Here is a 25,108-nt window from a genome sequence, read left to right on the forward strand (position 1 = left end):
GGGAGCAAGAGCCACATAAGCCGATGCCTTCTCTGTAGTGCTGACTCCTGTCCCATGCAGGATACCAACTGTACTCCACCTCTTATCCTGGCTAGTAGTCTCCAGAGTGGTGCCAGCAGCAGGAAAAAGGAGATCTTCAGGTCAGTTTGAAGCAATACACCAGACAAAATAGTATAGGGCTGCTTTCATACTGATGTGCTGTAGTTTACCGACACTGTGGGTGCAGCACAACTGCAACTTTCCTGCAGGTTTGCTGCACTTGGATTTGGGTTGGTTAAACAGCAGGCTATAATATAAATCTAAGCCAAGTGTGAATGAGCCCTAAGGGTGCCGCTGCTGAAGGCAACCAAGGTCTCATTCACAATTGCTGCTCCAAAAAAAAAAAAAAAAAAAAAAAAAAAAAAAAAAAACACGCAACCTGAGTGGGTGTTGAGGAGGCTATATGTAGCCTTCTTGCCACACGATTTAGACCCATGATTTGCAGTGCACACATTTGCGACACAGTAGTGCCACCATTAGAGGCTTAAATCAGGTGTGAGGAGCCGACACTGCCTGTTGACCTTTGGACTTCTCCCTGAACACAGGAGATTTCCCCTCTAAGGCTGCCTAGCCCCGATGGAGGAATCAAAACTTCCTTCCTCCTGCTGCTAATCACTCTTGTATTGCATCCTAGAATTCCATTTGCTTATTCCACTGCATGACCACACTGTTGGCTCCTTTACAACCACCCTGGCATCAACCCTTTAGCCAACTGCATATCTACTGAACCACCAAAAGGGCCAAGTCCTAGCTTATACAACTTTGATATAGTTCCACAATCCAAATTCTTTGCTGAAGATAGACAAAAAAAAAAATTTTTTTTATATCTATATATCTATATCTATATATCTATATCTATATATCTATATCTATATATCTATATCTATATCTATATATCTATATCTATATATCTATATCTATATCTATATATCTATATCTATATATCTATATCTATATATCTATATCTATATATCTATATCTATATATATCTATATCTATATCTATATCTATATCTATATCTATATCTATATCTATCTATCTATCTATCTATCTATCTATCTATCTATCTATCTATCTCTCTCTCATTAGTCGGACAGTAAAGCCCTGCTGATTTCTGTCCAGTAAGCAATTATCCTTTTTAGGAGCGATTCCATTAAATTTGACTCTACAGATGTTAAACTTACTGGCAGCCTCTACCTTGCCAACCTTGTTGTGGATAGGTACAATATTAGCAGTTCATGTAAATAAGGGGAGATAAAACATGCAAACCAATAGAAGAAAAAAAAAAAAAAAAAAACCCAGGCAGCCGCCAACAGCGGGGTGTTCCCACACCAAAACAAGCTACTATTTTTGGGTAGGAATGTGGCGCTTACCCATCTCTAATCCGACAATACCCATCAATAGAACTATACAAATGGTCCTCTGAAAAAAGTAACTCCACAGGGATAAAAAACAAAAAAAAAAAGTCTGGGACTTGATATCTCAGATAAATGGAGACAAATACTAACAGCCTCCACTAATCAATGAACAATACTCTTCTTCCCCTTCAAATCAAACAGTTGTGAGGAAGCAAGGAGAAAACCGACAATACACACAAATCGGCAAATAGCTGACTAAATAAAGTTCTTAAATTAAAATGTAAACAAATATGAATTAGTGCAAATGACAATTGAATAATGCGAATGCATAAAGTGCAATTATGCAGAAAAAAAAAATACAAGTCATTCCATCGTGCAAACAGCTAAAACAAAAGTTTGTGCAAAAAAGTCCCATACACAGTGCAATTCTAATCCTGCAATTTCAATTGTGATATTTTCCAATGTTATTTGGAATTCCACACATAGGTTCACACAAGAGCACGGAAGCCATTTGTGGAATTCCAAACATTGTAAAATATCACAATTGAAATTGCACTGTGTATGGGACCTTTTTTGCACAAACTTTTGTTTTAACTGGATGGAATGATTGATATTCATATTTATTGGTTTTTCTGCATAATTACACATCTTTTTGCTTATTTGCACTAATTCATATTTGTTTACATTTAAGATAGTTATCATTTAGTCAGCCATTTGCCAATTGTGCATTTTGTTTCTTTGCACATTTATATTGGATGATTGAGAGAGAAATTACATACATACTTTTAATTAATGAGGGTTTTTTGTAATTTTATTTTTATTAATTTTTTCTGTTGCACGATTACTTTTGAGGATTAAATATATTTGAGAACACTTCCTTTATTACAAGTCTATACTGATCACCGAGGTTCTATTGATTATTGAGTCAATTTAGCCATTTAGAGAGTCTGACAGTGAGTTTGAGGTCTGTAAGAGTGTATATTGTCGGTTTTCTCTTTGCTTCCTCACAACTGTCTGATTGAAGGGGAAGAGGAGTATTGTTCATTGATTAGAGGAGGCTGTCTCCATTATCTACGAGATGCTTTTTTTTTATTCCTGTGGAGCCACTTTTCTCATTAGTACCTTCAGAGGACCATTTGTATAGTTCTATTTATATGTATTGTAAGATTAGCGATTGGCAAGTGCTACATTCATACCCATAAATATTAGCAGTCTGCCATTCACGAGGAGCTTCGCCAGTTAGAGGAGAAGTTGGTTGATATGGTCATTTACTTTTTGTATATCCTGCAAAAAAAAAAAAAAAACAATGAGCCTTCAATATTCATCCCATTGTTCTGTCCCCATGTCTAGAAATATTTAAATGAACTGTCATTACTAGAACCAATGATTCTCAAACATTCATACAATTTGACAATACTGAACAGAAGTAATGGTTTAGTACGTTTGCTACATCCAGGTCTCCCTCAACGCAAGTGGTGTGGCCAGGTTTTTTTTTGGTAGGTTTAGTCTCCTTAAATCGATTTAACCATTTTTTTTGTACTTTGGCAGCACTGATAAGAGTTTGGCTTCCCTTTGCCCATGTTTATACAATTCTCCATCATGGTGGCAAAGCAAATGGGGGGGGGGGGAGAGGAAGGAAAACCGCAGCAAGAGGTGGCCTCAAGAGGAGAGAAAAAAAAAAAAGCCACACACACACACACACAACGAACCTGCCTGTAAGAGGGAAAGCTGTTGCGGTGGAACTCCCTGTGCCAGCATTTTTTGCACCAACCCTGGATGCAACTGATGGGACGGTCGAACTGGCACAACAGGTACTTGGAGAGGTCGCAGGAAGGAAGCTCCAGGCACTGGCGATGCCAAAGTAGGAGTCTGCCTCCCTGTGGATTTGGGTCGATAGTCCTGGTCTTTGGTGTAGCGATTCTGGTGGGGTAATGGTGGGGTGCATCCAGAACGTTGAGATGTTGGAAATCTTTGTCCCAGCACTGGAGAAGAAGACGTGCCTCGGACATGGTCAGATACAGGACTACTTAGTTCTCCATCTGTAAAATAAAAAAAAATTTTTAATAAAAAACCCCACAGAAAATACTTAACGATAAAAATTAGGGCTAAACAAAATGATCCAATTACAAGAGGCCTATATAATTTTTACTGGAATCTCTGCATCCTTGTGCATTTCTTCCAGATCAGTGCAGTAATTGAGCATAAAACAGCTCCTGCACTTTGCCTCCAAGACAGGTTACTGCTGCTGCGTACACCACCCTACAGTTTTCACCAGGCAGCCTGTAGTGGGTGAACCAACTGGGTCTTTCCAACAATTATGCTTTATGTATAGCAATAATGCAGTATAGCAATAATGTCAGTGCACTGCTACAAGGCAACTTCTAAGTGACTTTCGCAAAGTAGATTTATATCCTTTGTGGCCGAGATTTCTTCAATTACCTTCTTGTCCTCTTCGCCCCTCTTCCTTCCCCTGGACATTCTGTTTTACCAAAGGGTCATCTTTACTCTTCTCTTTGCTTTCGTACATTTTGCGGATCACTGAGGTAGGTGTAAAGGATGGAGACAACTATAAAAAGAAATGCAAAATTTAGAAGCTATGCTAGTGCAGGGCCAAAAACTGAAAAAAAAAAAAAAAAAAAAAAAAAATTTCAAATAAAAAAAATAAAGAAGTGTACATAAAAACCATTTAGAATCTCGGCTTCAGGACAGTTTAGTCATTGTTCCTAGCCAAATAAAAAAAATAAAAAAAAATAAAAACACCACACCTCTCCCTAGGTCAGTGGAGGTGTTATATTTTGTGATGTTTCAAGGAAAAGTACTTGATATTCATGACTATTCAGAAGTATACCATCACCTTTGAGTGGATTGATAATGGCCAGGAATTTCCCACCCAGATCATAAAACCGTCCTAACTGCGTTAAAGCCATAGTTTTGTAGGAAGCAATAGTGTTTGGTGATGTATGACAGGAAAGATTATGATTTTATCTATATCACAGAACTTCATATTCATGACTACGTGGGATATCACAAGGCACCAACATGAGGTGTGGGCAACAGCAACAAGCCCAAAAACCCTACTACAAAGCCACCTGCAAGACCTTTTGCTCAAAACCCATGAACATCTACTTCGTAGAAATTTGTAAACAGACAACCAGGCAACAGCCTTACAAACAGAAGTCTGATGCTGAATCATCCAGAAAGTACAGACACTCCTGGTGGCATGGGCTTCGACTGGGAAGGGATGAATGTTGCCCTTGATGTCACAAGCCTGAAAAATAAACTCATGAATCCACCTAGAAATAGGATCAGAAAGCAGCCCGACCCTTGCCAAAGCCATCAGGTAGAAGAGGGACTGAGATGTACAAATTTATCTTAAGTATTTTTTGAAGCGGAGGTCCGCCCACTGCTGCAAAAATGAAAAGCCAGCAGCTACACATACTGCAGCTTCTGGCTTTTAATAGGACACTTACCTGTCCTGAGTCCAGCGATGTCAACACCACAGCCAATGTTTCTACCAGCTGTCGCTGCCATTGCGGGTAAGTGAACCCGCAGCGTAGCCTTACTGCTTAATGCCAGGAACCCTACTGTGCATGCACGAGGCTCCACTCATCTCCTACTGGCCTGGAAGGAGGGAACCTAGCAGTGGCATCAATGGCCACGGCTCCCAGAAGTGGGGACAGGATACCAGTCATCTGCTTCCCCCAAAAGTTACCAAATGGACTAAACCTTCAATAAATCTTTTGTAAAAACTAAATACTGTAGACCTCAGATTAGACAGCCTAACATCCAAAGAGTGAAGCACCATCCGATAATTCTTAGGATTAAGAATGTACCGTTTCAGGTTGTACGAATGAACACCCTTCATGGGGAGAGGGGGGGGGGGGGAAAAAAAAAAAAAAAAAAAAAACACCCCACACACACCCACCTTGCAGGAGAGCAAACTTAAAGCAGAGTTCCACGCTATTAAAAATAGGATTTTTGTACTCACCGTAAAATCCTTCTCTGAAGTTCACTGACTGACATGGCTCCATTAATCTTGACCATAGGGTTATTATGCCACCTTCAGGAGAGGACTAGGCAGAACATGTTATACATGTGAAAAAAAATAAAAAAAAATAGAACTTTACAGTTCCGCCCAGGGGGTGGTCGCTCCAGTAATAACCCCTCAGCCTGCTTCCTGCAGCTCAGTACGTGAACAAGCATAACAAACCCAATAGGAGGGAGGGTGCTGTGTCAGGGAACTTCAGAGAAAAGGATTTTACGGCGAGTACAAAAATCCTATTTTTTTCACTGACAGACACAGCTCCATTAATCTTGACCATAGGGACATCCCCAAGCAGTGTTATAACGAGGGGTGGGAACAGCATAAAAACCTTAACCCACAACCAGAAGTGCTCCCTAACCGGGGCGTCACCACCTTATCTAGCCGCATCAGAACTTGAACAATGCACAGTGCATTATACTCAAAAGCAACTATTTTTAAAACAGTAGAGTGCAGAATTGCAACATTACATGGTCGTCTGCAAAACACTGCGGCCAAAGCAGGCAGACAATGTGCTTACATCCAATTTGTAGAATTTGGTAAAAGTGTGAACAGACGACCAAGTCGCCGCCTTACACACTTGAGCCACTGACTCGATGTCAGACAGCCCAAGAGGTTACAATTGCCCTAGTGGAATGGGCCATGACAGGAAAGGGGGGGCACCTGCCCCTTCAAGGCCTGTACAACAATACATCTGATCCACCTAGAAATGGTGGCTGACAAGACGGCCATATCTTCCGAAAGGGAGCTGTGGCAGACAAATACACCCTTCGAGCCTGGACTAAGTCCAGGGAATGAAGGGTCATCTCCTTAGGAGGTGTCCATTTAGGACAGAGATGGTAACAATATCTTGATTTGAAACACCGAAACCACCTTCGGCAGAAAAGGTTGAGGAGGCAGCACCGCTTTATCCTGACAAATAACCAGATAGGACAACTTGCAAGACAAGGCCACCAGTTCTGAAACCCTCCTGACCGATGTAATGGCCACTAGGAAGTCCACTTTCTGAGAAAGTCAACAGGGGAATTTCCCTGATGTTTACAAATTGGTTTCTGAAGTGCCGATAGCACCAGGTTCAGATCCCATATGGTATATCGTCTGAGAAGATTTGTGCCCTCAACATAGTTGAATTCACAGAGTCAGACAGGCCCCGGTTCCTTAGCACCTGGCTCTCGCCGTTAAAACCAGCAATGGTAAAGCAGGATGGAGAATCAGACCATGACACAGAAGGTCCTCTCTTAAACGGTAGTTGCCAGGGAGTGTCTGCAACCAGGGGCGCAGAGGCCAATCACAAGCATCTACTAGGAGCTTAAGTACTGCCAAGTACCACTTACTCCTGGGTCAATTCAGTGTGATAAGATCACCAGGTTGTCCACCTTCCTGATCCTATAGGCAAGGGAGAAGCCCGACAGGCTGTTTTACCCGATTAATCCTGTGCGAATGGCGTTTCAATGCTATGGAAACACATGCTAAACATCACTTCCTGTAAATGATGCAATGACTTAACACCTGTACATGCCCACCAGCAGGTGCAGGCATCACTGTAGAAGCTACAGCAATCCTGTGACCTGTACTAATGAACCCAGAGAAGGCAACAAAAAGGGAAGAGAACAAAAAAAAAAAAAAAAAAAACACACACACACTACTCAGGGCAACATTTCCCTATTGAAAATTATATTGAAAGGGTTACAGCCACTTTAAAGGAACAAAATCCTTACCATATCAGCCAAGAAAGCTGCCATCTTAGCCTCTGATCTACAACTACCATTTTACGACACATGCCATCACAGTTAGGACCCCGACCCAGGGCATGGATTGGCAGCTTAATGCAGACCTTGCCATTTTTCAACATGAAAGCTGGCCTTGTGGTTACTCAGAGGTCTGAACTAGTTATCTGCTCTGGGTGTCAGAAAGACACGAGTTAACTGAACCAATGTCAATCGCTTTTCTTGATGCTTGGCAAATAACCAGTTTGTGTGGATGTTCTATTTGTTTTAAAAGGGCTGAGTAGAACCCTAGCTCAGCATTACCCCCAGCCTACCAGTACCCTTGTTCAGCAGATACCCGCTTAGTACACCCCCCCCCCCCACTGATCCTCTCCTCTTCCAATTGCCTCCTATATTGTTCCCATGCTGCTCACCGTGACATGTGCTAGATTCTCCTGCTTTAGTCCCACAGCTTTGCTGATCCCCTGCCACTCAGTCCTCCCTCACCTTCTGCTATAGCATTGCCACGTTGCACACCACATGTGCCATCTTCGAACACATTCACTCCAGCTTGACCCCGCTCACCTCCCTTACACAAAGACCTGGCTGAGAAAGATCCAATTGATGTATTAAAAAAAAAAAAAAAAAAAAAAAAAAAAAAAGCCCGCAAGTTATTGGGCCCAGATGTCACCACAAACAAACAAAACAAAAAACCCACCATCAGTTTGGTGGGACAGCATTTTTATATATTTTTGCATTACTTGCATGCTTAGACTAGACTATTCACCCATTGCCCAGTTCTTACCATACTGGTAACAGGTGCACTAGGTCCTGGAGACACAGATGACCCTCGGAGATTGCCTACTGGAGATTTATTTAACCTTTGCTGCGGTCTGCAAAACAAAAAAAGCCACCATTGATCAGGACAAGATTTAGCATACCCATTAGTGATAATTAAACAAATTACACCAACCTGTTACGAAAACCATCCCTGTTTTTGTCCATTTGCATTTTGCCATAGACTGGGTGAAAGTAGTTAGCAGCTTGGAAAGCTAGTTCAGGTGGCAATAAACCATCCATTATAGCTTGTTGCATTTCCAGTGAACTAATCTGTTAAGAAAACCAGTCAAACCTAGGTTAAAAATTTTAGACTATACAGTAGTAATATAATCTAAAATATGTATGCATTTTGAACATGTGGATTTCAGAGTTCAATATTTCAAATATATTGGCAGCCCAAGTTATGCAATGTATTCAAAGTCATTTCTATTTATTTAACTCTAGATAACTAGATTTCAAAAGGTCACCTGATTTTGAACAGTTCCTACTTTACTATTAGTCTACCCACAGCCAAAATATAGTGTCTTGTGAGCCTATTGCAGATTTCAGCTAGCCATTATAATCTGCATTGTAATGCAGACTGCTCTGCTGACCGTCACCAGTGCAACATGTGCAAAGACGTGTGAAGCCTTGTACCAATATACAATTTAAGCTGGATATCTTAATTGTAAAACAGAAGCCAAAAAAGCACTGTCTCAGCTTGTTTTATGAAAAACTCAAAAAAGAAAAAAAAAACCCACCCCATGAAACTGTGGGTCGAGTGCTGACTGCCTTTGTTTTGAATTACAACTGAAACTAGAGCTGCTGGGCAAGGGAAAAAAAAAAACAAAAAACAAAAAACAAAAAACAAAAAAAAACCAGCGTAATAGGCTCCACTTGAAGGAAAAAAAATGGCGCTCGTCCACTGTCCTGTACACTGAATCTCATATGATCATAAAGGAAAGTGGCTTTGTCCTATATGGGGCGTATCATAGAGACGTCTACAATTAAGCCCCATATAGGTCAAAACGCATTCTCCCACAGGTGGAAGACATGACCCGAAGCCACTTTCATTTTACATGTTTTGTTATATATATTGTGTGTGCTGGTACTGCATACAGGCACCAATTCTTGTATTTAGAGCTCCTATGTGTCATTCAACCCAGCTAAATGTTATGGCAGCTTGACTTCTGGTTCCCCCAGTATTGTCTGAGTACATCCTGACTGGGCGACCTTGTAGAAGGGGGTCCAGAGTTGCTATGATACAATGACTCTCCATTCCAAAATGTTGATGGGCAGAGGACCAGTTTCCTTGGACAGTTAGGAAGCTGTAAACTGTGCCAATCAGTAAAAGCTGTGATCCATGGTCACCACCTTCCAGGGCATGAAAAAGGAAGGACTTAGTGACAAAGGGGTGAATGGGAGAAGTGAGGGAAAAAAAAAAAAAAAAAAAAAAAAAAAAAAAGCTAGCATTAGGCCCAGCAGAAACAATGGGGAGCCTTTTGAATCTGAGGGTCCTTAAATAGAGCATCTTTTCTGGAAAGAAACAGATTTTCATCAGAATACAAATCCCAGATGGCCTGGACTTCCTGGGTCCAGGCTGCCATTTCAGACTGGCTCAAATTACATTAGACTGCCATACCATCCTGCACCCCATTATTGTGGCTGACGGGATAAGGCTGATGGAATTAATTGCAGCGACAAGGTCCTCAAAAAGTTAACGTTCTTTTTTTGACCAGTTAGGCAAACAGACAAGGCAGCCAAAAAAAAAAATAAATAAATAAAATAAAACACGCTCTGGAAGATATACCCCCTTCCATGACCAGGCCATTTTTTTTTTTTAATGTGGCACTGCGTTACTTGTGCGACGCGGTAACTAAATACATTTTATGGGCCCCTGCCACACCTTTTTGGTGGTACACTTATGCAGGTTATTTTTTGCGCTAACAAAAAGACCAACTTTTTATAGCAGAAAGTAAAATATTAAGTCAAAAATCTAATTTTATCAGTTTAGGCCAATATGTATTCTGCTACAGACATCTAGTAAAAAAAAGTGTTATAGCATCTACACAGTACTGGATATTTTTATGGAACTTTTCACTAGTAAATGGTGCTGATCAGCAACTTATAGCAGGACTGCGATATTGCTGTGGACACAGTTGGGACACTGACAGTTTGAGGACCAGTGCTAAAAAAGAAACCACCCCCAGGGCTGGAGACTCTAGCCTGCACTGCTTACATGCGGTGTTTTTTAGTAACGTTTTAATGAGGAAATAAAAAAATGTTTTGATATACAGAGAGCACTTGATTTTGCCTTTATTCCCATGTGCACTGGACCCCATTGAGGGCATTTGTACTGGCTGGCATCCATGCAATCAGCCGGAGGCAGCACTAGCTGATCTGTTTGTATCCCAGAGAGGGAACTTGCTTTTTCTGACCTTCTGGTGAAACAGGGAATCAGAACGCAAGGTGAGCAGAGCACTTGCATTTTCAACGTTTATGCACTGGTGGTGTTGTGAGTTTGTGCAGAAGACTGAGGTTTATATTTGTGCATTCAGACTTATTCATTCTTTTGAGTGTGTGGACTTTATTTTTATTGTTTACTATTGCCTCTTAGAGAACACGTACATTTCATGTTTTTCACTATTCCCAGTCAGGGAACATGAATATTTGTTTGTGCACCCAGTATCCTGCTATATTGCAAGTTAATCACATATTCCTTAAGGATTTATTGGGAGTTTAGGAAGCACAACACTGTTTTGTTATGTATACGGTTAACAGAGTATCATTGTACTACTCTGGGGAAGTGATTTTTTGATTTGGTGTTTTTACACTACACAGTTTGCATACAGCAATGAATTTCAACCATTTCACTGAATGAAATATTTTGTTGATTGGCCAGAGCAAAAAAAAAAAAAAGTTATATATAAATCACATGGTACAGATAAGCTGTGATTGACCCAGCCTGTAGCATGTTATCACACTGACCAATCACCACTAGTAACACCATTTCATACAATGGATGGCTTGAAAGGAAGCCAGCAATTGTTTACAGCTGTCATGTTAACTGCTGTAATTAGTTAGTGGTCACGTTACTGACAGGTACAGTGATCAGTAATCGGCTGTGTCCGGTGGACGTAGCCAGTGACAGATCACACCACGCGATTCGGGGCAACATCACAAAACGTCCACCCCTGAATCGACTAGAGGTTCCCGCTGGCATACTTGCCATAGGCTGATCGGGAACTGGTTAAATAGGAAATAGCTGCGTCAACAGCAAGAGTCACATTTTTGCTGAAACTCCAGTGTAATGGGGTACTGCTGAACAATTGCCTTTGTGGTAAAAAATAGTCTCCTGGTGAGAGCAATTAGCACACATCACTGCAAGTGAGTGTGCATTGGAAGAGATTGTTGCAACAGGCATCATACAGATTTGCATTCTGAAGATTTCAAGATGCTGAAGATTTCCAAATGAAAATGTTGAATACCAACTCCAATCCTTTCTTGCAGAGTTACAACCACTGAAGAGTTTGTTACTGACAATATAAGAAATCCGATTGATGAGAGGGGATCCAAGCCGTCTGTTTAACAGATCACATTGGATGTGGGGCAGGTGTAAAATGGGCACATCTGTTTACACCTGCCTCTCCATAGAGGATCCAAGCGAGTCCACCTGAAAAATCGCTTGTTTGAAAGGGGCCTTATAGATTTCCCTGCCAATGCATTTGTTTAGTATAGGTTGAAGAGCTGAAAAACACTAGGTCAAGCATGTGTGATAGATTAGAGAACTCAAGTCATTACCTGTGCCATGACTGGGCTGTCAGCCTTAGGCATTCCAGTGGAAAACTGTTCTCCTAGAAGCTGTTGTGAACTAGAAGGAAAACCTGCGTGGAAAGGGAAGGAAAAAATAAAAAATAAAAGAATTTACCAATTCACGCACCGTTATGCAGCCTGAATGGAAACTCTGCATACCTAGTTGAAACTAGGTCCAGCTCCATAGCTGGGTTTTGTTGGCTCCCTGAACAAATCAGGAGCCACCAAAATGTACAAGTCCATATTAAAAATTTTTGAATTACGGGTGAAACTTTCCAAAGGAAGGGTTTTAACTAGTCATATTTTTGCCATCTGTGTCCCATTAGAGAGATTTACCTTCACTTCTTACCCCATAGAAAAAAAGATAAACACCCCAGGAAGTAAAAAAGGAAAGCCTTGAAAATTAAGGGAACCCATAGGTTTCCCCCAGGTCACCAGCACTAGTGTCCAAATTAGAAGATTTCCCCTCCATTACTTTTCTAGGGACAACTTAAAGTGGATATAAACCCGATTAACGCAATTTTAGCCACAAAGAATTACCGCTCTAAGGTAATGACTTCTCCCAAAACAGCTGTCGCCACAATCCCAGAGGGTGCTGGGTCTGTTTGCAACAAGAACTAAACAAGAAAAGATGTACCTGGATAGCTGCACTCCGAATTATTCAACTTTATTTGAAAAATGTAATTAAAATCATAGCATCTAGGCTGGTAAACAGACTAACTGCACAGCCGCTGACATGTTTCACACTGAACACCGTGCTTAGTCAAAGCTTAATGTAATTTTAGTTAATCACATATCTGTCTTTTTTTTTTGGCTCCTTAGACTTTAATGAAATCACAACAATAACGCATGAAAAACACGTGTATTCATTTTTTGTGGATATTCCTGCATGACAACAGACACTTTCTCCTAGCAACATCAACACTTGCACATGCATTTAAAACTGCATCAACAATGTGCATGAAAAAACCCAAAATGCATCAGAAAACATGTTGCAAAAAACGCAGCTACAATAGACTAATATATTCCAGGCAGTCGGCTCTCAGTAGTAAAGGTGAAGAACACTGCCATGTTTATTCTAGAAAGCAAAATGACCATTTCTAGATTGCTAAGACTTGAACAATTAAAAAAAAAAAATAATTTAAACCCGTTCAGTGATATGCCTTGCTCTTTTTAAAATGCCAGTCTAGCTCCCCCATTTTAATGCATTGAGCATTAATAAAGGTACAATCAAAGCCGGTATAAGGCAGGGCGGAAAGGGCAGATGCCCTGGGCAGTACAATTTGCTATAGGAGGGAGGGCGCAGGTGAAGTGTGATGGCAGTGTGCTTCACACCTGTGTCGCTATGCACACTGTCGTTTTCTTATCTCTCTCCAAAGCATCAAGTCCCGTGTCTGCTGTTTCATTGCTCTGTTATCAGCATGATAACCAAGATATAACCAGCCTTAAATTGTGTCATGGGAGGTCGCTATAAATTAGCAGAGAGCTGGTCTTGTCACAGCACAACTCTGCACATTCCTTACTTTGTCTATGTGGAGTAGGAGTGTACACACACACACACACACACACCTTTCCTCCAATCAGCTGCCTTGGCTGTTTGCCAAGAAGCCACTTTCAGCATTGAAAAGGAAGAGAAAAATTGAACACGTTAGGCAATTTTAAAAGAATATATAAAAGCAGAAGACAGCACAGACACATGTAAAACTTATTTAGGGAGATGCGTTCTCTCTCTCATCTGAGGCCATTCACTGCACTGGGTATATGTAAGGGTTTACATCCACTTTAAAAATTTGGGACTCTTACTTCACCATTAAAAATGAAACAGGACAAAGGATGGCGATTCAGTTCGCATTGTGCGCTATATAAGTATTTCATTCATTCATTCATGAATCCCACCTTGCCAGACTCAGTCTAGTTTTGGCTCCATTATATATGAAATACAACCACAACTTGCTTAATTCATAAACTCCAAAAAGTGCTTCCATTGTTGTGGCGACGCAAAAACAAAAAACTGTTTCAGAGACACTTAGGCTGGCCATACATGGTTGACTTGTGAAAGTATTTTCTTCAGAAAACTTGTGCTTTTTGTGATCCGATGGTGCCACCATTGATTTCGTCATTCGGCCAACCAAGCCTTCAATTTCCCCTCATGCTGCTACAGAAAGGAAATCGTGCCTGGTACTTTTCTTTCTGGGAACTCTTTTCTTGCACTTTTCCTCACACGATTCTCCCATCATTGATTAGAAAATAGTTTGTTTTTCAAAAAGTTGCCAATGTATCTGATTTCTCAAATTTGATTGCTGCGTGAAAATCAGCTGTTGCTGCAGCCCACTAATAGTGTGTAAATACATACAAAATTTCTAAGTTAAAATTTGCTAAAGAAAATTTATTCAAAAAGGCGACCCATGTATGGCATGCCTTAGCCGTACCTCCAAAACAGTTTTGATTATATGGGGGATTTGTGGGTGAGCATCTAAGCAATTCGAGAAAAAAAAAAAAAAAAAAAGAAGTGTTGCGGCTACCTTTGGAAAACGCACAAAATACTTGCCTAGTGGAGAAGTTACTCTATTTCTAAGGTAGTCTGCAGAGGAGGCACGTGTGGGGAACACTTGTGGCATCTGAGGAGAAGGTGTCCGTTGCCGTAGCATAGACACTGTAGGATCCAGAGACCCCATAACATTGTTGAGGACACTAGAGGACGGATCAGGAATTGGAGGGCCAAGAAGCTCCTGTCCAAAACAAGAAAAAAATTGTTAGCCATAAAAAAAAAAAAAAAAAAAAAAATTATGATAAAATAAAAATAAAGGGGGGTTTACAACCACACACACCTGACTAGCAGGTTGGGTCATATTTAAAATCGTATAGGCTACAAAAAAAAAAAAAAAAAAAAAAAAAAAAAAAAAAAAAAAGACACCCCCCACACAAGTATCCTGAACACCATACCTGAAGAATATTTCTCTGAAGAGGAGATTGACCTGCAACATTGTTGGAGGAGGGCATCAAATGGCCATCTAGGGTCCGCTAAAGAATCAAGGGAGTTAAAAATCGCTAGATTAAAAACATATTGAAAATTTAAGCCCAACTCTCCACCAAATGCACCCGGAGTGACATCCCTTTAACAAGTGAACACACCAGTACATAAATAAAAAGGGGGGGAAATTTTCAAACCAGGCATGATATGTCACATTAGTAGGAGAGGCATAAATGCCATACCAATGTCAAACGCTCCTCCTTAGCAACACCAGAGACAACAAGCTGACCCAACAATGTCAAGTACAAGATTGAAACATTAAAGCTACGTCCAAGAAATACCTCAATAGTGTGTCAACACTAACAGGTGCACAGAAGAAAGCAGGTAGTGCCTTCCTTTAAGGCCACATACAAGGAGCTGACAAAATGTTTCCCAAACACCTACAACATCTGGAGCGCAGTCACCTTCTGAAACACTGCGGGCACATCAAATACTTACATTGACTTTGGGTTGGGAAGGCAGCGTCCCACTTGCCTTCATGCTGCTTACAAGTTTGTTAAAAGCAGACATATCACCATCCTTCTGAATTTTTCTTGGGCCAGTCATAGCAGTCAATGCCTCCTCCAGCTGTTCAGCCATAAAAGGAGTTGCAATCTTGTTCTCTTGCTCTACTTTCAAACCTTTAAGTCCAGCTTCAACCTGTTCCACTGACAATGCCACCCCTGAATGTGCTACACAAAAAAAAAAAAAAAAAAAAAAAAATTAAAAATAAGCCAGGAATTTAGTGCAGCTCATGTTACAAGTTACTACCACAAAAAGCATTCCAACTCTGCCTTCATTAAGAAAATATAGAATGTGCCACATAGGCCTTTCTTTCCAAGAAGACCAATTCTGTATGCGTGTCATACCTATAAAAAACGCACTTGAAAATACTCAAATCACTAACCTAGAATAAGTATGCAGAAGAAAAGTCAGCTTCACTAAACTGCATGTTTGCTCTAGGTCTGAGATTGAGTACAAGAAACTTGTAATGAACCAAATTGTTTGCTTAAAGTGATCCTAGACACACGATTTAAATAAAACCATGTATGTATGCATGCATGTGGACGGTGGCACCAACAAAAAAAGCCTTGATATACAGATTAAAATCAATAAACTGTTTTAAGTGGTCAGAGATTTGAAATCAAATCCATTTTGTGGAAACGTGGGCAGATTTCTGCCAGTCACAGGCAGTTTCACACCCCTCCAGCCTGCCTTAGAATGAGGGGTAAAGCCTATCAAAATTTATACACAGTTTAGTGGGCAGGAGAGAGCTATCATTCATCACTGTACACACCCACACGTATGACTCTACAATGTGATCAGGAGGATCACAGATGGACAGAAGGTGGAGAGAGCAGCATGATCAACCAGGTTTTTGCAGAACAGAAAAAGAATCTCGGCGACTGAGCATAAATAGCATGTACTACAGCATCTGATAAGTTTGTATACACACATCACAAACTAACACATTACTTTGCTTTTGGGTTTAATACCGCTTTTAAAAATGAAATTAAAAAAAAAAAAAAAAAAAAAAAAAAAAGCACTTACCTCCTCACAGAGTGGGCCGATCCTCTTCTGGGGTCCCCCAGCAGCACTCCTGGCTCTTCGCACATGCCCCGTTGGAGTGCCACTCAGCGGGACACGCTCCCATGTGCTGCTGCGTCCCTTGACGGACAAGACTTGGCCCCGTCTCCTGCATCATTGGATTTGAATGACACCCGTGGAGCCATTGCCTGTGCTGCTATCAAGCTATCCAATTAGGACCAGAGAAAGCAGCTGGTGTGCTAGTCCCAGTCGCTGGAAAGCCTGGGTCCAGGGGGTGCTCCTGCATCACAGGTTTCACCTTAATGCATTAAGGTGAAAAACAGGTTTTTAACCCCCTTTAAAAGTAAGCAATTTTTTTTTGCTTAAAAAAAAAATAACACATTATACTTGCTAGCCTGGAACCTATTCTCGGGTCCCTCTTCAGCGCCCCTGGCCCCCACAGCAAGCAGCTTGCTATGGGGACACCTGGGCTGCAACTTTGTGGCCAGGCATGGAGCTCCGACTAGGGCCCACTTTCTCCCCCCCTCATTGGCTCACTGATGCAGTGGTGCGAGTGTGTCCCACACAGCATTTTTATTGAAAAATAAATTGAGGTTATCCTTTAAGCCCAGCACAAGGAGTAAATACTTTTGTGTTCTATACAAATATTTAGGGAGTAGAATTTTAGACCATGGGATAATATGCCTACTGTTCCCCAGATCCCCATCTACTAGAATTAAAAAAAGATCAGAATACCATCATTAGTAACAGATTGGCTGCACCCACACTGGGAAAACAGCCCATCTCCTCCTTTCATAGGGTACACAGCAAAATTGTGAGATTTGGGTGGGTGGGGGGGGGGGTAAAAGCCCCTGAGTAGGGCAAATCACAAGATCCACTACAGGTTGATCCTGGACAGGTAAAGGCTGCAAGTGTGAATGGGCCCCTACTAGTTGGCTCTATACAGAGACTAGAATGCATTGCTTCAACTAACAAATCCACAGTAGCCAGCATGTGGCCACTCTGCTAAGTAGGCATCCGTTTTAATTTGGTAAAATGGGTTGTATCAACTGAAGATAATCAGGGGGTAGGGTGGCAGAAGAGCCTTTAGGGAGGTGTTCGTACCCAGAGATTCCACAAATGCGGATAGCGATAAAAAAAAAAAAAATAAATAAGGGGGGGGGGGGGGGCTTGTTTCCTCAGGGCCTAGAGTGAAATCCCCACTATGTCCCATGCGCTCCAGCAGGATTTTAACCCACCATTGCCCAATGGGCATCTTCCCCTATGGTGTACTCACACAATGGATGCAAACTGAGGTGTCCAGCATGAATTGCAATAACTCAGGGGTTAACTGAGCTTTAGTGACTCTCCAGAGTTTGACAACATGCAAGACCACATTCAGCAGCTTGCATCATTGGCAAAAATTATGGATAAAATATCCCAGTCAGGAGCCTTAGAAGCAATGCATCAATAACCTGGAACTTTCGGCAAACCAGCAAGCCAAACATGTGCATGGAGAGAAAACACATGGCTGGGATGAGCGTATATTGCAACCCAGGCTGGTGTATGTCACAAGAACAGAAGCATACCCACCTAAACACTTGGAAGGCATCTCTGGGGTCTGAGAAGAAACCCAAACTTGATCCATATGAACATGGTACCAAGATCGTGTTAAAGTGGTTCTAAAAAGGCTCATGGTTTACCTTCAAAAAAACACACAAACACACCACAACCTGAGCAGCAGCACCCCCCCCCCCTTCCCCCCCCATTACTTACCTTAGTTCCATTACAATCCAATATGCACAAGAGCCTAGGCTCTGGCACTCTCCCTCATTGGCCGAGACCGCAGTGGGAGTCATTGGCTCCTGTTCATCACAGCCAGTGAACCAATGAGGGGTTGAGGTTGAGCTGCACCACAGCTTTGTGTGAATGGACAGATCGGCTTGGGTATCCCAAGCAGGCTAGCTGCCCATTGCAAGCCGCTTTTCTCTTGGGGCACTTGATAGGAGTGAGGGGCCAGCAGCACTGGCAGGGGACCGAAGGAGGGTTGACAAACCATAGAAGCACAAGGCCAACCAGAAATGGATATTGCCTGCAATGCAGGAAAATGAGGAGCACCCAGGTGCAGAACCCAAACTCTGCAGTTGAAGAATGCCAGATGGTTATGCATTAACTCTTAAGTGAGACCGTACGGTCAAGAGCAGCACATGACATTTAGTCTACGGACCAGGCTACTTGACCTGTCAAAAGGAAAGCTCCCAAACCAGTAGGTAAAAAGGTCAACATGATCGCCCTGTACAAAAGGTCAGGTCATAAAGATCTCTTGGCAAAAGCAGGTCAGTGTTCTGGGGAACAGGACCAAAACACCACATAGGGAAACACCCTTCATCTCCAAGGGCTCTGCTCCTTCTGGGGATACCAGCTAGATACCCCTCAGAACCACAGGAGTATGAGCTGAAGTCACCTGTGGCAGCAGGACTGTCTTGTGTCTTAGAAGCGGTGATACTGAAACTATATCAATGTGAGACAAGGCCTCAAGTACTCCTAAACAGCTGGTGCCAAGGAGGGTTTCAGGCTGCTGTAGGTGAACAAGTCTGTAGGAGGGCAGAGAAAACAGACCGGAGCTCTATAATTTTAGGACCAAAATGCTTTATTCAGGCTGAAAGGCAAGAGCACTTAACCCTGCAGATGTAGATACTCAATTCCTCACCATGGGGAAACCAATTGTGCGGAAAAATTAGAAAGTGGCAGCCAATGATGGAAGTGGTGAGGTAGCTCCATGTTTAAACCGGATTTGACTTACCTCACCAACCAAGTTCTGAGACAGTGCCAGACCTGGGGCTGCGCAACTGTCCTGAACCTAGAAAGTGCTCAGTGGCCAACAGTACACCAAGGTCTAAAAAGCACCACCCAATACTGGAAGGCTAGCCCTGCACATCCAGTCCAACGGGAATGTTGAGGAACAATACCAAGCCAGAAAGCCGCTATGTAGAAACCAGCTTTAGTGGCAAGAAATCTTAATTGAAGACACAATAAGATACAAAGGGAGAAGGCTATTGAGCCAACAATCTTCCAACCTCCCAGGACACAAACTACTAAGGGATGCTGGGTAGTGAAAGTGTTATACAGGGGTTGGCTCAGAATGTCTGCCCCAACCTCCTGCAGTAAAAGTAGAACCAATGTCCAAATTCCTAATGTCCTTCAGTGGATAAGAAAAATCCATAAAAGCAATGTTTAAAGATTTTTCCCCATAGTATGGCGATAAACTGAATGCCAGTGACCATCAATGCATCATCCCCAGGGGATACTCCTGCTTGGCAAATTAGGCTCTATGCAGAAGGGGCCCATTTCTCATCACAGTACAGCAACATGGAGGAATGAAATGCAATGCACCACTGTGCTGTTTAATTTTCAAATGGCAGACTAATTACATATTACAGCACTGGGCAAACAAAAAAAAAAAAAAAAACCCCACCAATCTGAACAGGCAATTTGGGGAATGCCAGTTTAAAAAGCTAGGCAATGCTCGGGATCAAAGTGTTCAGTAACCACATGCCCCGACTACCACTAACCAGAAAAAAAAAAAAAATAAATAAAAAAAAAATAAAAAACACAAACCAACGGAAACAACGCCCCTATCCACCATCCCATTTTTCTGACAACACCCCCACTTACTGCTTTCCCGCAACTTTTCCTTGTTTGCAGTAAGGTTTGACAACAAAGGCTTTAAATCCAATTTGGCTTTCTGGAACATCTCTAAGATGTCAACTTTGTCAGCATTTTCTTCAAATTGAATAGGAGCAAAAAAATTTCCAGAGTTCTGTCCAAGAGAGGGAATAACTTGTTCCAAGCCTGTATCAAAAGAAAATAGTTTGAGTCCAGAACCTATAAATACATATTTTAATGGCTAGACTTCATAACACATTGGATAAACCTAAAATGTGGGCATAAAAAAAATAAAACACCCCACACTCAAATTCAACCTTAAACACCACCATCTTCACATTGGCGTTCTCCAACCTTACACCCCCCTTTTTCCCCTCCCAGTTATATCACTTTCTAAAGAGCCAACACAGTATAGGCCAAAGCAACAAAAGAAATAAAAATTTTACCTGTAAAAATCCTTTTGGCGGACTCGAGCCATCTTCAAATCCATTGTAATAGGGTTAAAGAAAAATCCAATTTTTGTAATTGTACATCTGACAAAAGGACATACTCAGCCATTACAATAGTGCCAAGTATGAGGAGAGGGCAACAAGCCAACAGACCCCCAAAACAAAGTAGCACAGGTTATAACTTCACATAGTCACCTGCAAGACTGAGAAAAACGCCACACCCTCAGGAGGCGTGAACATCCATTTGGTAAAAATATGAACTGAAGACCAGATAGAAGCTTTATAACCCTGAGAAGCTTTATAACCCTGAGCTACCAAACACTGAGTCAGTGGAACATTAACCTTTAAACCATAAGCCTGAAAAATATGCCCATGCATTGAGAAATTACACATTTTGAACCTGCATGACCATTCCGGAACACAAAAAGGAGGGAACGGGGGGGGGGGGGGGGTTCACGTAACTTGACTGAACAAGCCACATCCAAGGCATGATGTGCCTCGTCACCCAGTATTTTATTTTCCCAGATGAGATGGAACGAAGATACCCCTCTTAAGGAGAAAAAAAAAAAAAAAACCCACGATGGCTGAAGCAGTAAAACCACCAGAACGTTTCCTTAAAAGGCAAGGGCAGCCAAGACTCTAAAAGCCAAAGTGGCAACCAGAAGTATACCCCTTCTGGGTCAAAGGACAAAAAAAAAAAAAAATAATCAAAACGTATTTCTGTAATAGTGAAAAGTACCAAACGTTCAAAAATTAAGCAGTTACAAAAAAAATAAAAAATTAACTGTAGCTGCCGATTTACTAGGACACTCATCTGTGCCAGCGATTCTCCACACCTGGCCGTTTTGTTCACTGGCCTTTGGTCCCTAGCACCCTGAGAAGCTGGCTGTGACTGCTTGCATCTTCACAGCCAGCTGCTCAGCCATTTGATTGGTCCCACAGCTTTCTGGGACCTGTCCCAAAATGGGGAAGGGGGAGAGGCCCCATGCAACAAGGAATACAAAGCAATAGATCTTAGAAAGTCAAAGAAATAAATATCAAATCAAGGCCACACACCCTAGTCAACACCAGAGAAAGGAAGAAATGCTAGGATGTGTCCCACGATGTTTACGAGGCTGCAGTCATCTAGCCTCACATCTCTAGCCTTTTAGCAAGATAGGAATGACAATTTGTAACACCCCTGGCTAAGGACCATGGCTTCCACAGCCATGCCATTGAAGGCAGTGAATCTAAAGGATGGAAGAGTCAGTCAATCCAGAAGGGTCCATAAAGCATCTGCCAACAAGTTTGAGGTCCTTACAAAAAAAAAAAAAAAAAAAAAAAAAAAGTGTTCATGGCCAAGCCAGGCAGAATGCCTTCCACTAAAATCCTGCGAATCACATGAGGGAGAAGCTGTACATTAAATACTTTTGGAAAATGGATCTTAAAGAGTGTCAGAGCATCCACTGCAAAACTCAGGGTACCCCAGTTCTGGATATGAACCTTCCCATGTTTGCAGTGAACATCTGGGGGTTCCCCCCCTTCTGTAGTTTCTCAAACACCTCTGGGTTAAGAACCCACTCCCCTGGAGTTAATTAGCAAGAGGAAAAAAATAAATAAAATCTGCCAAATTTTCCCATGCCAGAACGTGGATAGCAGACGGGGCCAGTATATGAAGTTCCATCAAGACACGAGATCCACTTCTCATCGGCATGCTTCCCTGGAGGCCTTCCAGATGCACTGAGCAAAGCAAGACCATGCAAACTTAATATGAAGATCTTGATTGGCAGCAACCACTCCTGCAGTGTCCAAAGTCCCCTGGATTGAGAGTGTCCAGAACTTCAGCCCAGTCCACCAGGCTGTTGTGCATTGTCAGGTCAGCTGCAGACAGCAGGGCCACAAGTTGAAAATTCGCAGGAATCTGATGTGAAAATACGGGTATGTGTAAATAAGCATCCTTTACAGCCACAGATGCTAAAAAGTTTCTTTGCTGGAGGGAGGCAACTAATGACCACAGATATTCCATCCACAGTCTTGAGTTTCAAAAAAAAAAAAAAAAAAAAAACCAACACACACACACCGCATCAAGGATGGGGCAGGACATTGCCATTTGGTTTCAGAACTGAACAGGCTTGAGTAACTACATGAAACCTTGTTTTGTGGAGCCACATAACAGCTAGCCAGGTGATAAGTATCTCCTGGCATCTAGGTTCAATGTGGAGCTGGACAGATTCATACCTAGAACCATGAACTCACCATGCGCTTGCAATAAAAGCTCTGGTGACACCACAGGATCAGTTCTCCAATTTACATCTTTACAGCTTTGGCTTCACAAAATTCCTGTGGAAGGCACTCTTGTGATTGACCATCCTGGCCTGGCCCAGAGCAAGGTACTCTGACATGGTGGGCAGACAAACCAAGGACCCTTTTACAATTGAACCCACCTCCTGTAGCATAGTCCGATCTTTTATCCTTTACAGTTGGTGGCTTAATAGCATGGCTGGAAAAGCCAGGATCTGGAGAGGCGAATCTGCCTATTCCTTTTAAAAGCTAGGAAGCAGCTGCAAAGATTCATCACAGGACTTAGGAGTCCGAGACTTGACGACTTCTTCCTTGTAGCATTTTGTGGGCCACATTTTGGCATTTCACCAATCTGGAGTTGATCAGGGACTGGCCTAGAGTTTAAGTGGTCAGATTTTTGCTAGGCGTTACTCTGGAAGAGACCAATCAAATCACATTTCTTTGAGCAATTAGTCATTGTTCAGCGTACTCTTCCCACCATTTAAGACTATTGGCTTAGTGGGAACTCAATCCAAGGAAATCCTAGTTCTGACAAGATAATTTTTCTGGTTGCAATTACTTTGGGTCAGAGTCTAGGAATTGGCTGTTCTCACCCGACTAACCCAAGGAAACGTTAGTTTTCCACTGTAACAAGGTAGTTTTACAGCCTCAGCCATTTTTACCCAAAGGGTAGTTTTTGTTCCATATTAACTAGGATACTGTGGGGCTGATTTGCTAAAACTGGAGAGATTGTGAAATTTGGCACAGCTCCGCATAGAAACCAGTCAGCTTCCAGGTTTAAGTCCCCCGTTCACATCGTGCCTATCTGACATATCAAAGTCACATGCAAAAAAACACAACCCACAAAACACTGAACTTATTGCTGGCAATGGCACCGTTGGAATCTATGCAATGCCAAAATACCAGAAATTTGTTCCTGCACTACTTTTGGCGACTTTGAAGGCAATTTCAATAGACGTCTGCATAAACCCACAGAGGTCTTTCAAATCACCCCCAAACTCACTGAAATGCAGGTTTGAAATGAACTTGCTCAATTTCAAACCCACCCTGATTGTCAAAACCTAAAATTGAACAAGCTGAAGTTAGAAGCCGATTGGCTACCATGCACAACTGCAGATTTTGCACTCCAGTTTTAGTAAGTCAACCCTTGTGCTACCACCATTTGTCCCAAGCCTCAGACAGTGGGGTGGAAAACTGGAGTTAGTACTTACCGGTAACTCCTTTTCCGGTGGTCTTCCAGGACAGCCCTTGAGAGATGGAGCTCCTCCCATCGACACAGGAAACACATTGCCACAGTTCAAAAGGCGGTCCCTCAGGTCCCTGGTCAGTCATTCACCAAGAACCGAAGGATGGAACTGAAAAACATATAAACCATAACAGGTAATAACATTAGTACATCACTATAATCAAATAAAGGGTGGGATCGTGCTGTCCTGGAAGACCACCGGAAAAGGAGTTACCGGTAAGTACTAACTCCAGTTTTCCCAAGTGTTCTTCCAGGACAGCCCTTGAGAGGATCCCCAAGTACTTACCAGATTAGGGGGGGACCACGGCCTGGAGGACTTTCCTCCCAAAGGCCTGATCCTGACTAGACATTAAGTCCAGTCGGTAATGCCTTGTAAAGGTGGAAAAGCTTGACCATGTGGCTGCTTTACATACCTGCTCCGGGGTGGCACCAGCTCTTTCTGCCCAGGATGCAGACAACGCTCTTGTGGAGTGAGCTTTAACACCCTCAGGAGGATCTCTATTTAAGGCCTTATACCCCTCTGCTATAGCTAGCCTAATCCATCTAGCTATGGTTACTTTTGAAGCTTTCTGTCCCCTACGCTGTCCGGAAAAAAGGACAAAAAGGGAGTCTGAGATTCTGAATGGATTTGTTACTTTAAGGTATTCTAGAATACACCTCCTCACATCCAATAAATGAAAACGTTCCTCTTTCTCATTTGCTGCATTTTGACAAAATGAAGGGAGGACAATATCTTGGGACCTATGGAAGCTAGATGCTACTTTTGGTAAGAACCCAGGGTCTGTCTTTAGTATGACTGTCTTCTAGGATCTGTAGAAAAGGTTCCCTGATGGAAAGGGCTTGGATTTCACTGACCCTACGGGCTGAAGTGATTGCCACCAGGAGTACTGTCTTAAATGTAATAAGCCTTAAGGAGGCCTCTGAGATAGGCTCAAAGGGTGACCCCAAGAAAGCTTTTAGTACAACTGCTAAATCCCAGGATGGGACTTTGGTGATTCTGCCTGGCTTGCGTCTAGCGACAAAAGGATTTTCCTGTAAGCGTTCATCTAGGTACACACTTAAGGCAGCTATCTGTACCTTAATAGTACTTAGGGTTAAACCCTTGTTTACGCCTTCCTGTAAAAACTGTAGAATATTAGCCGTATTTATGTCA

The 25,108-nt window shown here is 42.1% G+C and overlaps 1 protein-coding gene across 3 annotated transcripts in view; it reads right to left on the reverse strand.

The window, feature by feature from the left end:
* EIF4ENIF1 (eukaryotic translation initiation factor 4E nuclear import factor 1) overlaps window positions 1-25,108 on the reverse strand; it is a 71,518-nt gene that overhangs the window by 18,842 nt on the left and 27,568 nt on the right. For 2 of the 3 annotated variants that reach the window (XM_077461508.1, XM_077461509.1), the window contains exons 9-17: window positions 19,990-20,166; window positions 15,247-15,479; window positions 14,721-14,798; window positions 14,330-14,506; window positions 11,766-11,852; window positions 8,119-8,255; window positions 7,951-8,038; window positions 3,837-3,963; window positions 3,107-3,436 (exon numbers count right to left, since the gene is read on the reverse strand). In XM_077461508.1, the coding sequence (XP_077317634.1) occupies window positions 3,107-3,436; window positions 3,837-3,963; window positions 7,951-8,038; window positions 8,119-8,255; window positions 11,766-11,852; window positions 14,330-14,506; window positions 14,721-14,798; window positions 15,247-15,479; window positions 19,990-20,166 (1,434 nt within the window). The remainder of the gene's footprint in view (window positions 1-3,106; window positions 3,437-3,836; window positions 3,964-7,950; window positions 8,039-8,118; window positions 8,256-11,765; window positions 11,853-14,329; window positions 14,507-14,720; window positions 14,799-15,246; window positions 15,480-19,989; window positions 20,167-25,108) is intronic. The other variant, XM_077461510.1, reaches the window with a different exon arrangement.

This window comes from Lithobates pipiens, unplaced genomic scaffold (assembly GCF_037356315.1).
Source record: "Lithobates pipiens isolate NorthernLeopardFrog02 unplaced genomic scaffold, aLitPip1_a1.2 Scaffold_3, whole genome shotgun sequence".
NCBI classification, from domain to species: domain Eukaryota; kingdom Metazoa; phylum Chordata; class Amphibia; order Anura; family Ranidae; genus Lithobates; species Lithobates pipiens.